This window comes from Mercenaria mercenaria, unplaced genomic scaffold (genome assembly GCF_021730395.1).
Source record: "Mercenaria mercenaria strain notata unplaced genomic scaffold, MADL_Memer_1 contig_2223, whole genome shotgun sequence".
Classification (NCBI taxonomy): Eukaryota; Metazoa; Mollusca; class Bivalvia; order Venerida; family Veneridae; genus Mercenaria; species Mercenaria mercenaria.
In genome coordinates this window covers 51,306-69,066 of record NW_026460268.1, presented here as the reverse complement: position 1 = coordinate 69,066, position 17,761 = coordinate 51,306, and the positions used below count along the sequence as shown (strand labels likewise).

The window sequence follows — 17,761 nt, the reverse complement described above, 5'->3', positions numbered from 1 at the left end:
CTCTCATATTATTGAGAGTACGAGACCATGGCTAACTCCCATGGTCGAAGACTACCTCCTTCTATAGGACGGGGAGGAGTGTAGTGCCTGTCCGGTCTGGTCCGGCATACGTGAGGATAGCCCTACCGGAAGCCGAAAGGGGTGATTTCCTGTGGAGCGTTCCAGCCGACTAGACGTCCTTCATTACCAAACTAACAATCTGCCGTATCTCTTCTAGATACTACTGTATCCACCATCTAAGGTTATTGGTAAGTGGTATTGGGCTTCTTTGAATTATCACCAATTACAATACAATATAACACTGAAACTGCGATCTGCTCAAGAACATAATTCAAAGATTAAAAATCCTGCAAGATCGGATATATTGAAATTCAAGTTTTTAAAAATCTTAATAGATTATTCCAGGTGTTATATTTCAAGCCTGCTCGAATTTTCAAAGCAATCGAATTTAAAACTGGGATTGAATTTGAAACAGCTGGGTTTCGATCTTGCATTAATTTCATTTGCGAGCTCGCTTGACGTTTCGAAAATCTAGCAATGAATGTCGAACAAGTATGAAAATCAAAGTCAAATTTTTAATTTGAATATCGAGCAGGTATTGAATTAAATGCTAGTTTAAAGATCGCAATTTAAATTTTCTTTAAGATGCCGATTGTCTACAAATTCATGCTAGTTCAAATTATTTAGTTTAGTTTATACTAATTTATTTTAGCTCGATTGTGATGAAAGCTTCGAGCTTATTATAACCACCAAGTCCGCTTCCTGGAAAAAAAAAGGACTGATGTCATATGAGACGTCATGATCGTGACCCCATTGGGGCTCGAACCCACGACCCCTGGGTTGAACGGCCGACACATTTCCACCTGACCACTGATCCCCTCAAAATATTTGAATTTCGATCTTCCTGCTGGCCCTATTTTCAATTCTGCCTCGAAATTCGATGGTTTCTTTTGATTTGAATTTCGTTTTCCGGGATGGTGCGAAATTCAATCTAAGCAAAATTCAACGTCATTCTTTCGAAAATTTGAATTTCGATCTTCTACTTCTAACTTGCCCAAAATATGCCGCCTCAAATTTCAACGTTTGAAACTTTTAACGGTCTTTTTTCTTAAACTCTCGAAATTTAATTCAAGCTCGAAATCAATTCCTTAAGATTTCTATTTTCAGCAGACTACATGTTCAATGCTGGCTCGAATAAAACACTGAACATTTCAGTTTCGAGCTTCGAGCAAGATCCAAATTCGATGCAAACTCCAAATTCTTCTTTTTGAAATTTGAAATTTCGATCCTCAAGATGTTTAAAATGGACTATTGACTGTAAACAAAATCATATTATGGAACGTCCGCTAATTTATAAATCCGTACACGTGTGCAGTTTAGCGGGTGAGAAGAAATCAGTCTTTATCGTGAAGGAGCTTAAATTCCGTAAGAATTGACGGAAATATACGAGAATGTTCGAGTCTTTCCGATAACGATAAAAAAACCTATACTCATCTGCAAAATGCTTAAAAAGACCATTTTCTTCTTCACCTAGAAGACTGAAGTTAATGTGAAACAATAGATAGATGAATATAGATTACTAAGTTGTTTGCAATGGTGTTCAAGGGCAAATAATCTATTTATTCTTTGTTAAACAGAAGAAATTTCAGCAAATCATCCATAGTTTCCTATATATCCAATTGTAGATAGACAGACATAAAGTATACGCAAAAAAAGACCATTTTCTATTTAATTGATTTTGAAAATAAAATATTCACAAGAAAGACAATGCATTGAATATTATCACAGCGTTTGCAAAGCTAAAATACCTATAATACTTTTCCCATAAATTTGAATAAAGTAAAGGCCTCCTTCTTTGCGCTATATAAAATTTTTCACTCGTGTGAAAAATCGATGGTCTAATTTTCCCATATGAAGATGTGGCAAACGCTAAGGACGGACAAAGTATTTATAATGGTCTTAGTGCTGTTTTAAATGGAATTGAATAATAAGTACGCGATGAAATTGACTGAAATTTACTGAAATATGATTGCTAATTATTAATCAATGCGGTCATGTTTTGTTTTGAAAATAGCATTGATAAGAGCTAAAACCCACTATGTTGTACAATTTGCATTTTAATGACATGAAGTATAATAAGGAAATGGCAATCAACCCTATAAAACAAAAGATCACAAATACACACCCGATATCAGTACGACTGCATCTTTTAAATCAAGGAAGATAAAGACAGAAAATATGTTTTGTCTGCGTGTTACTAATCTGTAAAAACAAAGGTCATACAGACTGTACAAAAAAGTACATAAGTGTGGAGAGTTTTACAAAATGTCGACAAGATAGCAGTATACCATATCAAAACCGTCCCATTTAAGCAGTAATTTTTGAAGCAATGTTTCAATATTGTCATATCCTGCCCTTGAATTCAACCACTTAGTCATACAATCTGCCTCGTTTAGCAAATGTTTACCTGTCAGTTAATTTTAAAACGACACGTAGTGTCTTTACTTCCTGTCTTTGCCCTTGTTTGACTTTGAATCAATATCATACATATTATAGGTAGGATATATTTTGTCTAAACATAGGTTTTGGAGTGACATTTAACTTTCCGTCTGGTCCGGTGTTTGTGCACGTCGCTGAAATGTTTATTATTAAAGTAATGAACCTCCCGACTTTTGCTTCGATCGAAGGAAAATCTGCACGCATGTTAACAGTTTCGTTCTTTCTGGAAGAAACAGGTTGTTCATTTTTCTCCAGGAACTCATGGATATGGTACCTTCAAATCAACTTCAGCTCAAATTTGAAAGAGTCCGCCCACTTAGCTCAATAGGGAGAACGCAGATCTATGGATCGTGAGATCGTGTGTTCGATCCCCGGACGAGGTGTATTTTCTCCGTGACGATTTGGTGGTAAACATTATAAGAAGTCATTTCGTCCCCACACCTCTGATTCGTTTGGAAAAGTTTGCAGTTACTTAAGGAAAACAGGCTTGTACTGGTTACAGAAACCAGGAACACTGGATAGTTGAACAGTTCGTCATTACATAAGTGAAATACTAAACCCAAATTAAAGAAACAAATTTGCATGATCTGATTTCAGATAAGCGTCAATCTTATTATTAGTATCACTTTAAAATGACAAAGAAATTGTAAATCACTCAAGTTTAAAAGTTGTCACTGTAAAACCACAATTACTATGGTGTCATTGACAGCACAGTATATTTTTCGTTTCGTTCCTGTTCTGTACTTTCAAATACAGCTTTGAATAGCGTCACTGGTAGTTTTAACATTTCAGCTTAATCAAAAAGCCTAAATAAATCTGCAAATGTAAAAATGGAGGGCATTCAGGCTAATCGACATCTGCTTTTATAAGATAAAATGTAGCTTTTGTTTTATTAATGTGTCATTCATTTTGAACGGGTCAGTCATTTAGACCAATGAGATATCTTTGCCTTGCACACATTCATTTTCGAAATGCTATATCTAAATGCCAGGCATCAGTCATATAGGCAGATGTTAAGCATTTTTAACAAGCAAGCGACTGGCCAACTTGGCACATCAGAACGACCCACGGAGTACGGTATATAGGTTTACAAACCATATGAACATTAAACGATCTGATATATATAGAGAGAGAAATACTAAAAGAATAATACTCAGTGATGAACTCTAATACATTCTAACTTTTTTCTACGTTCTTTTCGTGTTCATCACTTCCTGAATCATACTGGGGAATTTAGCTTGCTTCACTGTGATTTCATTGGGCCGCCGCTTACCGATTCACAGCATGTTGTTAATGATCAATATTCACATCTCTTCCTCAATAACAGATTTAATCTTTTGAAAATATACCAGCTATTATAAATGAAAAGCGTATGTTTGTGAAATAAAAATGCTTAAACTCAGTTTGAATATAAATTTCTGTTTACATATTTATTGCGTTCTTCCTCAAAGACCACATTACGTAATAACATGCTTACAGTATATAAGTCTTCTGGTTATACTATACGTCCAGAACATCCACGGAGATAACAAGCGTCTGTCTTCTTAACGAATTTGGTCCATGTAAGTACAGTCTTCAGGACTTACTTATTACATTTTATATTGATTTAAGAAACGAAGTTATATTAGTTGAGTTAATTCAAAATATGTTTCCCTGGTAATGATTTCGCTTTTTTTGTGAAAATGATTGTGTTGAAGACAAATGTTTTCTGCCAAAAAATAGGATAGACTTCTCGTGTTTTAACAACTATTGATTTAGACCTATTTTATGTTTTTTATTACATACTTTCCCGTGTATTATCGAAATATTACAGTGAAACAAATCTGGTATTTTCACATTGAAAAATATCAAATATGTAAACGATTAGAACGTTAATATGTAACAAATGAAGTATTTTGGAAAGAAACAACTGTATGGTTCTTATCAAGGAAACGTTCCAGAGTAGGCCTAATTCTGAAATTTATAAAATATTGAACACGTGGTATTTAACAATTGATTTTGAACTACTGCTTTATATAAGTACTTGTTGGACTGACATTTTTGCATTCAACTTCCTCTTGCCTGTTGACTTCAAAATTTTTAATTTCTAACAGGAGGATTGACGCACGGGATAAAGATGGACATTAAAAAGCTTCTACATGTCGTAGTGTTTTTCTGTGTCTTGAGTGAAGGTAAGCTATTATTACTGAAACAAATCAAGAGTGAATCATCATATAAATATATAAATATAATTAAAAGGGCACATATCCAGATGTATGTCTTTATGTCGCAATGCGTAAGCTGTATTCATCTAGTACTAAGTTGAAATAAAATGTAAAATATCAGTGAGTTTATGCAATACATATTTATCAATTACTAATGAAGTCTTAAATATGTCTAATATGTTTATTTGATGCGTGTTTTACGCAGTAAGAATTAATGTTAAATAAAAGACAATAGCTGTATCTATTACCAAACTATTCAAGTATAAATGACATTAATTTAACATTTCTTTTATATATTTCTTCTACATTGTTAATTCTTCAGAAATTTTCATCTAGTAATGAATATTCTAAAAGATGCTCCTTTATTTCAGTTAGATAGTTCTTGAACCCAATACTTTCGTATTTGCAAATACATACTTTATATTAAAATCCATAGGTTTGGCATGGTGGGGTAGAAGTAGAAGCAGCTCATCCAGTCGGAGCACCAGCAGGAGAAGCAGCAGTAGATCAAGTAGGTTAAATATAGTTGACATTCTATCCACACAAAATGTTGTTGTGGTGTTTTACCAAGCCCTGTGTTCGGAATTTTCTGCTAAGAAACGAGCTATATGCGTCTACCACGTGATATGATAATGTGCTCCTTCTGTGACATGTGTTACCTTGGCTGTATCGATGACTGACTGTGTGGCTTCTTCCAAGTCATATGCCATTGTGCTCTTACTTACCAATATGCTATGGCCCAACAACAAAGTAAAATTCTAGATGGTGCCTGCTATGTCATAGTTGCATGTAATTGTGCTCCTACAAACATGTATACTATAATGCCTGTACCAAGCAATATATATACATTTTGTATTATATTTCATCTATGCACAATGCTATGATTCGGCTACTAATCCTGATGCAATTGTGCACCTATTAAGCATTTTTTAAAATTTCAGCAACAAATGTTGCTCATTTATTATCCCCGTCATGTGGAGAGTGGGGTCGGAGAGCCATCCACCACTTACCGTTACAAAATCATGTATATGTGACAACTAAACATATAATATTTTCCTAAATAAAGATTCCTAAATAAAGATAAAGATATAGTTATTTTAACTTAGTTTCAAATGTGGTTTTGTATTTTTTATCATTTCACAATGTGTTTATGCTTTTCCAGCCAAAGCTAACTACCATGTTTAGCTATTAAAATATTTTCACTCTACATTTCAACATGTTTGATGTGTTCACATAATGCAGATATCATATTTTTGTATATATTAAAGACTTTTAATCAAACCTCACAATGCAATATAAGGTATTTCTTCTAAATGCTATCTTTGTATGAAAAGAATTGGAACCACTGCTTTACCCTTGCATGATCGTAAGAGGCGATTAATAGGGTCTTAACACTTGGTTTTGCAGTAACTCTGTGATTCCAGCAGGTATGCAAATTTTGATTCCATACCTCATGTTTTTATTTCGATGTAAATGAGATGTGGAACCAAAATTTGTAGTGCTGTTTGGCGCCATATAACTTAATGTGTTGGTGCGCCGTAAAACCCAAATAAATAGATAAATCTAATAGCTAAGATATAATTAAGTCCATACCAAATAATATGCAATTCGTATTCTGCAATGTGATATCGTGCTTCTACTAAGCCATATCATGTTCCATCAAATGAGCAATATGCAATATGCTATTTTAATCTTGCTACATTATCAATCAATCCATATTCTATCGATAATTTTACAGTTTCTACCATTTGTAATTCCACATGACATTTTGTATCAAGTTTAATATGTTTCAGGCTCAAGCAGGCGAGGCACAGGATTGTGGGGTAAGAATATATTAAATGTTTTATTGATACATACAAAACTTTCGGATATTTTGCTTCATCATCTGAAAATGAAATGTTTTATTTCAAAGCAATTATGCAGGTTTACTAAAAGACAAATGAAACGTTTTTAATTAAAAAAAAATGATCATTGCACATCTAATAATTGAGTTGGTAGAAATACTCGGACTGATTTAAGCAAAAAGTTAATTGCCTCAATATTTTGAATTCTAATGCTTGAATGTTACATAGGAATGTCTCTAACTGGATTCAGTTCTATCTCTCTCTTTATTTCCAGGTAGACGCAGAAATCAATCACCAAAACCGGCTCGTATGTTTTTCTTTATTTTGCAGTGTCTCGTTCTCACATCTTTAAAATGAAGACATCTCAAGGTTCTAAAATACTAGTATCATATTTTAAACATGTCATTTGTGATAAACGTACAGATTTGTGTATGCAAAATATCCTTTAAAAATGCAAAGCGATTTAATAAGGAGAGTAAAGCGAGAGTCACGCTTTTTAAGTATAGAGCTACTCAAAGCAGTCTAAATAGTTTTCTTTAAAATATCTAAACCGGTCTTTACTTACTTTTGTAACATCTCATTGTCAGATGTACATTACATATCAAAATATTTGTAAATGAAGATACATTGTATTGAAAAAAAAGGAAATCAGTGTAAGATGTGAACGAATACTTGTAGCTATGATTCAACGAAAGGATTAATTCAGTGAACAAGCTTTAACTCTTTTGAAGACATTGACGAGTTGAATAAGTTATGCTATTACATTAATTTCTTTATGGTTTGAAGTTTGAAATTTGAAGTACATAGGTATTTTATCGCCTCCCTCTTAATAATACCATAGGATGGAATCAAATAATGCTACATTATATGTTATAGATGCCGAATGTGTCAGACAGTTATAGCGTAATAAATTCATGTTTAGAACATTATAAATGATAACTGCAAATATTTCATTGTAAGCTCGTGATTTAACTCTAGACTACAAAAAAGAAAGGTAAGTTTCACTTCAATATTTTATGTCAGAAAAAAGATCCTTAAATAATTCTAAAGCCTGTATGACATCAACTTTTTCTTTTCTCTATGGGCTAATTTCTCCTGAGAATTGTGGTCTCGTACTTTTCTTGAAAACAAGTCTGTGCATGCAACAAAATTTTAATAGGACTTAATACTAGGATTCCTTCATATCAGTGGCATTAAAGCTACTAAGGTGAAAATTTTCAACATGCTCATTTCCACCAAGCTTGGCAAAAATGTTTATATGACACAAAAATGATGAGGTGGACGAAAATAAAAGTTTGATATTGGTAAGTACGCAAGAAGAATGTAAATTTTCTGTATTATTTCAAACGTGTTGCAACGGTTTACTACCTCCTGCACAGTATTTTGGGTTATTCATAAGAATATCTTACAAGAAAATTGTCAATAACTTAAAATTTATACCACAAGTTACTTTAAGAGTATCCACTTTTTATTGATTTTTGAGAGAAATTATTTTTCGCTAAAAAAGTGTGGGTTAGTCCCTTTAACACATTCGGCTTTGTATTCTGTTTCTTATTTCAAGAATCAATGTAAGAAATTACAGAGAGGAGATTAGTTCAAACTTTGGTATAATAGCAATGTTCAAAAGGATCATACTTGAAATACGTTATGGTAATAAAACCATATCCAAACGTGCATTCTTTAGCGTATTAAAGGCCCACCTCTCTGATGTTTGAATGTCACGTTTTCTTACTTACAGCAAAGCCTGAAACAAAACCACAACCCAAAACACCTGCACCTGTGGCTAAACCGAAATCTAATTCTGGAGGTAATGTTTGCTTACATTTACACTATTTTTGAACAACTACGAACTCTATATAAAGATAGTTTTATTACGCTTTATTGGCTGTCGAAAAAGAAATAAAAGTAAACAAAAAATGGTAGGATACTGGATTGTGACATAGATAATTAAAATCGTTTCTGGATCTGTTAGAATATATATTATCAGAGTGAACACCTTTCAGAATAGGTTCTGGACATAACGTAAATATTTTAATACAACTCTTATCGTACTTGTAATGAAAAGAATTAAAAGTAAATAGGACAAATAATAATTTATGTGTTTCCCTGTCAAAAAAGGCGAAATGCTATGCATCTTTCCTCCTGTCAAACCTCAGCTAGAGCCATATCTTGATTTTGCCAACAAAACATATACCACCTAAACACTAGGAAACTACTTCTTGGATGGTCATGTAAGTCTCTGAAACCATTGAGATCACATTAACACTGGGCAGTTTTATTTTTTGGATGGTCATATAGGTATCTGAAACCACCTACCTGAACTCTTCAGTGGGGAGGAGGTTACTTCTTGGATGAAGTCTTTAATCTCAAGAAACGAAAGAACGATATTCCATCCCATTTTCTGAATACTACTTTACTCCTTTTATTGCTGTTTCAGGTTCTGGAAAACACAAGTCTGGGTGGTGGTCTGGTCAGAATTCAGGTAAAGTAAACCGAATATGTCTATGTCTAAATACATCTATACCTTTTTAATTATCGCAATTTTGTTGCCGATCTTATCTCTAACGGTTTTAATAGTGTTGTTTTTTTGTAGAATTTGCATTATGAATACCCTAATTCATGGTAAACCATCTAAATAAAAAACAATCTAACAGAAAAACGATCACATACTAGTAGTTGTTTAACTTTTATCTGTCTTTATTTTCAGGCAGACGCAGGAATCAACCATCGAAACCCGCTAGTAAGTCCTACTTTATTTTTAAAGTTACTCTTTTTCACTTTTTTGCGTTAAAATATTGTTTTTCAAATACTGATTGTAAACAGGTCACTTGGTACAAACGTACAAATGTGTGTGCATGCGTTCAAATATCCGTTTGCAAAGAGCAGAACGACAGTCACGCTTTTGAAAGTGTAAAAATATCAGATATTCTAAACAGTTTTCTCGAAAACATGTAATACCAGTCTTTACTGACTTTTGTTATATCTCAGTGTGACTTGCACTATATATGTCAAAATTGGTTTAAATGAAGATAAGAAAAATATCAAGCTCAGTTGTGAGCGTGTATTCATAGCTTTGATTCAACGAAAGAAAGAATCCTTTAAGTTGGATATATATAAATTATATTTAATAAACCTTGTTTCGCCCTTTTAATGAAAATATCTCATGTTAAATGGGATTAATGATGAGGTAGTATTTCCCTGTCAAAGAAGGCGAAACATTACGCGTTATTCCTTAAAGCAAAGCCGCAGCAAGTGCCTTATTTCGATTTGGCAACCAAAGAGGAAAAAGTATTCCAATACCACATAAAGCCTGGGGCATGTTATTTCTTGGCTTAGAAACCACCTAAACACTTTTTTCTTCACGGGTGGTCATGTAAGTCTCTATTCGAAACCACCTAAACTCCGAGTTCTTTTTTTAACTTTTGGATGGTCCTGTAACTCTTTGATCTCAGAAACGAAAACAACCAATTCCAACCTGTTTGAACACTACTTTACACTTTTCATTGTTATTTCAGGTTCTGGAAAAGACAAGTCTGGATGGTGGTTCTGTAAGAATCTATGTAAAATTAACTGTATCCAAATGTGTGTGTGTGTGTGTGTGTGTGTGTGTGTGTGTGTGTGTGTGAAAACGTTGTACTTTTCCATTATTTCTAACTTTGTTGCAAATCTCATCTCATAGAATGTGTATAGCGGAACGCATTTCCTTTCGCTGCCGAGGACCCGATAACGTGATGAAATTATGCACGGAGGGGCACCTGGGGTGGAGGGGGGGGGGGGGGCTTCCTCCACCATTAAAGCTGGTAAGTCGCCATATGACCTATCATGTGTCGGTGCGACGTTAAATAAAACAAAAACGAAAACAAACGTTATGTACACTGTATTTGCCAGGGCACTTTCCTGGAAACCACCTTAGTTTTGACAGAATAGATTAGAGGCTTTATATTTCACAGAAAGTATACAAAACCTATAATTTTTAGAAAGAAAAATAATACATCTGCAGGTGTCTCTGATTTAGAGTTTGGTACTTGTAACATGAGTCAATGTCGAGTTTTGCACAGCTCGGAGCTATATAGCGTAGACGGTAACTTGCATTTCCAGTACCTTCCACGAGCAGAGTCTGAAACATTTTCATTTACAGTGTGTTGGACGGCCTGTGATTTTCCACTTTTTCTATTTTATTAGTAGACTATTGGAATATTTTAAAATTTCATAGAAGTGTTTATAACTGCACATTTAAAATGAGTTGGTAGGTATGGATTACCCTTGCCCGGACTGGTTGATTTGAATATATCGAAACTGCCTCATTTATTAAAATATTCTACAACGAGGTGCAAAAAGGAAAGGTCAAGAACACCTTTATTATGAAAATCTTACAGTTTGTTGATCTCTTTATCTCATTCTTCATTTCCAGGGAAACGCAAACCAGCAACATCCGCTCGTAAGTTTTACCTCGTTTGCAATTCTTGCGATAAAAACAGATCTTTTCTTACATTTGATTTTAAGCGTGCCATTTGTTATAAACGTGCAGATTTGTGTGGTTATTCAAAATATTTATTTAAAATGCAAAGCGATGTTTAAGGAAAGTAAGAAGACAGTCAGTATCGCATTTGAAATTGCAAGACAAATTAAACATTCCATACAGTTTTCTCGAAATAAGTAATGCCAGTTTTTCAGGTAACTTATAGCTTTGATTGAATTAAAGGAATATTTTTTTTTCAGTTGATTATGTGAATCAGCTTTTACCTTTTTGAAAACACTGAGAGTTGAATATGATAATTACTAGTAATGTTATGAGTATTTTAACTGGTATTTTCAATAATTTAACTGCCACAGAAAATCCGAATACTATGACTCCTTCATACTGGCACTGAAACATGCGTCTAGCTATTCAGTTTCCCATTTAAGAGGAATAAAGAGAAGTCATTAGTTCAAATTTCGGCATAATAGCAATGTCATGGGTTTCGACACCACAATGATTTGTTTTGGAACAATACACGGTAATATATAATGAAGTCTGTAAAAAGATCCTTTGGACATAGCACGCATCCAAGCAAAAACAAAAGCAGGTTCGTGTTCTTTGACCTGTTCAAGTTTCACCTCTCGCATATCTGAATGTATTTCTTTTTCTTACAGCAATACCAGTACCAAAGCCAACACCACGACCGGCTGCACCGAAACCTAAGTTTGAAGGTATTTGTTTGCTAAATTATACTATTTGTTTAAATAACCAACAACCCTCAATAAATACAATTTCAATACGCTGTATTGAAAGGTGTATATGTAGCCGAACGAACTCGGTCACTCCAGGGAAAAATAGGTCACCCGATAACTCTGTCGGTATTGTCCTCGCCCTATGAGGGAAGGGTCCCTAGTTCGATCCCCAGATTAATAGTACAGCTTTCCCAACGCTTTATTGATAGGTCCAAAAGATATTCAGTTTCATCGGATCATATTAAGAAAATACCTATTATCTGTAAACATTACATTGTAAGCTCGTGTTTTCATTCTAGACTACAATGTGGGTCCATTTCAGTTCAATATTTTATGGTATGAAAACAAAATTCCATAAATGATTGAACAGCCCATATGACTTCAAAACATTTTTTAAGCTTTAGGACATTTTTCCTGAGAATTTTGGTCTTGGTCTTTAAAAAAAGAAAGAAAAAAATAAGAAAAAAAAAATAAACATGTCCGAAATGAGACCGTGTTTTGAAGAGTATTGTCCCTTGATTATTAAGCCAGATCGGTTAAATTGGGTTGTTTCTCTTTATACCATCTTAACGCGAGTATCGACTTTTGTTAATCTCTCTTATCTTGATAATCTTGACCTTACACTGGTTTTGTAATTAGAGGTACTGCGACAACATTGTGAAACTTTTTACACAAGCGGAGTTTATACCTTGCCCGAGGCAGTTTGCAGTGTATTCCTCAAATTGGTGATTTTGAATGATAATCGGGGTTTTGTTTCAAAATTGAGAGCCGGGAAGGATATTCCCATTTTAAATATGTATTTAAACTTTTGATTATATCTTTTAAGGGCAAAATATATGTGAATCATAAATTAAAAGTTAATTAATTAAAAAATAATTTTTGAAATTTAAATATTTTTATTCAAACATGTAATTTAAAATAACAGTTTAACCTAATTTGACAAGGACGGAATTAGATCGACGTATATGTTTATTACCAGATGTAAATAACATTCTTATTTCTTCAAATTGGTGATTTTGAATGATAATCTAGAATTTGTTTAAAAAGTGAATAGTAGAATTTTCCCATACCAGTTGTAGTAACACAAATAATAAGGTATCCCATTTCTCTTTTTAAGTAACAAAGTAAGCATGCGAAGTTAAAATTTGGACAAAATATCAATGTTCTGAGTTTCATTACCACAAGTATTTAGTCCGCATTACGGTAACAAAAACTATATACAAGCGCCTACCCGTTAACGTATTAAATTTCTAACTCTGATATCTAGGTATCACGTTTTTCTACTTACAAGAAAGTCTGAACCAAAGCCAAAACCAAAACCGACGTCACCGACACAAAACCCAACATCTGAAAATATTTGTTTACTCGCATTTATTAAGGAGAATATTGAAAACGAAACCATTATTTTTTTCTGATTTTTGACTGTTATGTAGAAATGAAAATTGTCTCTGAAACTTTATGTGAATAACTTTCATGAGGAGTTTTTGAAGATCAATCATACTTAATCTTTGAAAGATTTATAAAACATATATTTTCATTTAGACACGAAGAAAGTGATTGAAGGATTTGAAACGTTGAAATTAAAAGTGTACGATGCTCAGCCGCATAATCCAGATGTTTATGATACGACTATAGGTAAGGATTTTTAAAAACTCCTCCCTTGTCAAGTTTGACAAACTATATAAGAATCTATTTGATCGTCAAATAACCACACTGGCCATAGCTTTCACAGAAGTGGTGGTTCCAATGCCGCGACGGTGGAGAATTCTTCGCGGAAGCGGCGGATAAACATTCCCGGGTGAATTTATTTCCGCTGTCATCGGTACGTTTTCTAATGAGTTTATCAAATTTGTTCACATTTGGCTGGAAACAACAATTGGGACTGGAGCCCAAATATGTACTCTACCAGACAGAAACTCTTGTTCAGTGCAAGACCTTGCCATTAATGTAAACACTTCTGTACAGCTAGATGAGGGACTGTTGATTTTGTAGACTTTCGATCAAAATTGTAGAATTTTTACACAAAACGGCCCTTGATTACGTTTGAATTACAGCATAAGTATGGCACTATCAAACATCATTCATTCCTTCGTGTTCCATGAATTGTCAATGCAGGTATATGAAATAATTGACCAAAATTGATTCCAACGCAGTGGGCGGTGGATACAGTTGCAATGCATTACGGTGTGTCCGATTCATTCCTTTAATGTCCGTTTTGGTATCTAAACTGCACTTTTCCGGGATTTGACGTCACAGACAAGTAACTCAAGACTCCGATCCATAGTTGTGCTTTTCAGCACATATTTGCAGAGCTAATAAGTCAAAAATTTAAATACTACTTTGTGCAGAGTAACATAAACTGCTAAATCCTGCGGGGACATGAAATGTGATACACATAATGCGCGAATCAAGAGGGGGCGGGGCCCGCCCCTGGAAAATCATAAAAGCCGGAAGAGAAGAAGGACAGAAAACGGTTTGTTGACTAAAGGGAAGAAATGTATGTACCATCTCAAAAATAAATCGAAGCCCAACGTTCCTGGTGTTTAATTAGCACTGTGACCTTTTTGAGAAGTAATTGAATTTCTGGACTTTTCCTGATTGTATTTTGTTAGACGTTGGTAATCTGTTTCTTTGTTTAGTTTACAATATTCAAACAAGAAATCTTGACTTTTTTCTTACAAAGTGAAGTACATTTTATATGTTGAACATAATGTTAGTTCTTAGCAACTGAAGCAGTTGATTATGTAACATAAGGTTAAAAATATATGTTACTTTCAACAGTCAGAAAATGGAAGTAAAAATCAATAGCACATTATTAATAAACATCCGTTTTCTATTTCTGTGTTGTGTCAAAGTGATGTAATGGTCGTACCCCAGGGATAAGTGCAGTTCATGCTAAGAAAAAGTCCAAAACGGGCGCTAACGGAATCAGATACACCGTAATGCGTTACATTGTATCCACTGCCCCTGCGTTGGAATCATTTTTTAGTCGATTATTTCATATTTTTGCGATGAAAATTCACCGATTACGGGGAAATGGTTGTTGTTTGATAGTGTCATACTTAAGCTGTAATGCAAACGTAATCAGGGGTCGTTTTGTACAAAAAATCGACAACTTTAATAGAAATTCCACAAAATCAGCAGTCCCTCATAAAACTGTACAGAAGTGTTTTGTTTAAATTATTGGAAACGAATTGCACCGAATAAATGTTTGTGGCAGGAAGAGTACACATGTGAGCTCCTGTCTCTCTTGTTGTTGTTAGCTAAACATGAAAAACTCCGTCACGGCGTTGGAACCACCGCATCTTCGAAAGCTATGGCCAGTGTGAAAACAAGTGTTACAGTATTTAGACTCAAATAATGAAACATGTTATTATTTTGATTGTTAGAATTCATGCAATTATTCTTGGGCATATGTTTTATCAGTTCACTTTCATATTCCATTTGAAACACTTCCGAGCTTATCAAAATCATGCGAATTTATAAATATTTGAAGATGTCCCTGATCTTCATACGAAAAATATACATACCAATGAAGTCGTTATTTAATATCCCTTCTGATAATAATACCATATTCAATTTGCTGAGTCAATGCTTTTATATACAGAATCATAACAAATGGCTGCGTCGCATAAAAAGGCAATGTAAACTCTGCTATTTACTTCTGTTCAACTACAGTGAACAAACATAATTATGTTTACTTAAATATATACATATACCTCAGTCGAAAAAGCGCAGTCAGTCACAGCATCTCAAAATAAGAAAGAATTTGCAGCAAATATAACAAGAAAATAAATATGAAAAGTATTGTTTTCAGGAATAGGGTTTAATTTAAACAGACCTGATGCAAAGGAAACGTTTAAGAAAGTCTTACCTGACGTTGATTTCGACAAGGTCAAGTCGGGAGAGCAAGAAATAACAGAGGATGAAGCTCGAGCTTTGTTTAATGTAGGTCAAATACTGTAAATACAATCTGTTTCGTCAAAATCATTTTTAAGAATGAAAATAATAGTAATGTACATGTTGTTCTAACTATGATAAGTAATAATGAGTTAAACGTATCTTTTTGAATTTTACTTTTTAAACTCGACAGTAATGCTGTTTTAATTGATAACCAGTTGGAGACGGTTTCGCATATTTTGCGATGCATGGCTTGGTGGTGCCCTTTGCTTCCGAAAAATCTTCCTTATAGCTTTGTTTGGTTGTGCTTTATACGAATGTTTCAGTTTTGAAGCTGGGATTTGCATCTGTAGGCAAAGGCCAATCACAGCGCTTTAAATGCATTTAGTGCCTCTGTTTTAAGTAAAATAAAAAAAATATTCATACAAATGGTGTAAAGAAAGAGTTTCGTAACTCAAATATTTCTTATCGTGAAGCATCTGTTAGTTTTAGATAAAAATCAAAGTTATATATAAATACATACATACATATGTCATGCGCATATTTGGCTAGCGATATACTTTTTTTTTCTATTCGCTATTCAGTACGATATTGACAACATATATGTCCCGAAAGCAAAAAGACTGGTGGGAGAAGATCTTTTCAATAGTGTGCCGTCAAATGTGCAAACGGCACTTGTAAATGCAGGATACAGGGGTGATCTGCTACGAAATACAGCAGAACTGATGAAGCAGGGAAAATGGGAAGAAGCAGTGAAGACATATCTTGAACAGGAGCAGTATAAGAACGCGGACGAGCTAAGGATATCTGGTGTTAAAAAAAGAATGGACTGGAACAAAGAGCAGTTTGATACGATGATTGAAAAAGAAAAACAAGATCCGAAATAAATAAATATAGATTTATAAACTAAAATTATTCGAAAAATATGACTAGTAAAATACCATGGTTGAACAAGAAAATCATGATCTGATACAAAGCAATTAGAATTATTAAATTTGTGATTTTGTGTGAAATAAGAATAAATAAACTTTGGCACTCTAGTTTTGCTTTTTTTAATTTAAATCATGTAAAACTCTATTAAAACTATTGAGACTATTATATTAGCAGCGTAGCTTTCTAAACATATGTACATACAGAGAATATTTGTTTGTTTAAGTGTATGAACGCAATGCATTTGACCAGTGAACAGCAGATGCAATATGCGCCACTTGTTAAAAATGTCAAATATAGTGTTCAAGGATGAAATATATCTCTTTCATACTTGTAAAACAAACAAACTTCCTATTTTGTTCGATTCATTTGCAATTTGCAATGATTTTAACAATGATTTCCATTTTATACGCACAACGCCACGTGCACTGTGTCATGGCGTCACGATATCCAGACGAAACAATATCTATGTTAGATTAAAGGGAATGCCTATAGATTTTTATGCGCATCTTTCTGCACAGCCGACACTTTCTATGGAAAACTGAAGAAAAGTCAACATTGTTTAAACATGTTACAGACAATTTTAAATATGAGGAATCTTGAATGAAATAACATTTTTGATAAGTTTTATCAGTAATCAAATGTTGATACTGGTTTATGTTGTTTTGACAAGTATCATGCCTGACAGGTATCTTGCCATTTTTGTGGTTGTGTTTTCACATCGTATTTTAGTACAAAGACAATGTTGTACATATCATTTAGCATTCAATTATACAAAAATTTAAGATTTTTTAAAGCTATTTTTAACTTCTAGCAGATATACATGTGATCATTTTGGTTAGGTTTGCGCCCTTTTTCGTCCGAACAGGTGTTGTATTCAAGCGGTCTTAACATAAAATTTAGCCTGGTGATCCATACCTTTTTAGCCATTTTTATGCTCACAATACAATTATTTATACACAAGAAAAACAGGAAAATATTCTTTGAAACAGTTTTTTTTCAAAATTAAAAACAAAACAAAACATATTCTTCACTATGGATATCTTTCATTGAAAAAAGTTCACAAAAGTGAATATGAAACAATATTTGTTTTTTTCATTTGTACCAATTATTGTAAGGATATAATATTACAAATATGACTATGATATCAAATAAATATATAATAAAATCTGT

The 17,761-nt window shown here is 33.6% G+C and overlaps 1 protein-coding gene across 2 annotated transcripts; it reads left to right on the top strand.

Annotated features, from left to right (window-relative positions):
- Positions 1-3,970: 3,970 nt before the first annotated feature.
- Positions 3,971-16,698, top strand: LOC128552271 (uncharacterized). 2 transcript variants are annotated; one of them, XM_053533299.1, is made up of 14 exons: positions 3,971-4,061; positions 4,593-4,670; positions 5,140-5,214; positions 6,497-6,526; positions 6,822-6,854; positions 8,286-8,354; positions 8,985-9,029; positions 9,255-9,287; positions 10,063-10,095; positions 10,959-10,985; positions 11,681-11,737; positions 13,301-13,393; positions 15,576-15,706; positions 16,243-16,698. In XM_053533299.1, the coding sequence occupies exons 2-14, from the start codon at positions 4,616-4,618 to the stop codon at positions 16,543-16,545; spliced, it is 984 nt and encodes a 327-aa protein (XP_053389274.1). In that variant the 5' UTR covers positions 3,971-4,061; positions 4,593-4,615; the 3' UTR covers positions 16,546-16,698. The 2 variants fall into 2 exon arrangements, with proteins under 2 accessions (XP_053389274.1, XP_053389275.1); XM_053533300.1 differs by lacking the exon at positions 8,286-8,354.
- Positions 16,699-17,761: the final 1,063 nt, after the last annotated feature.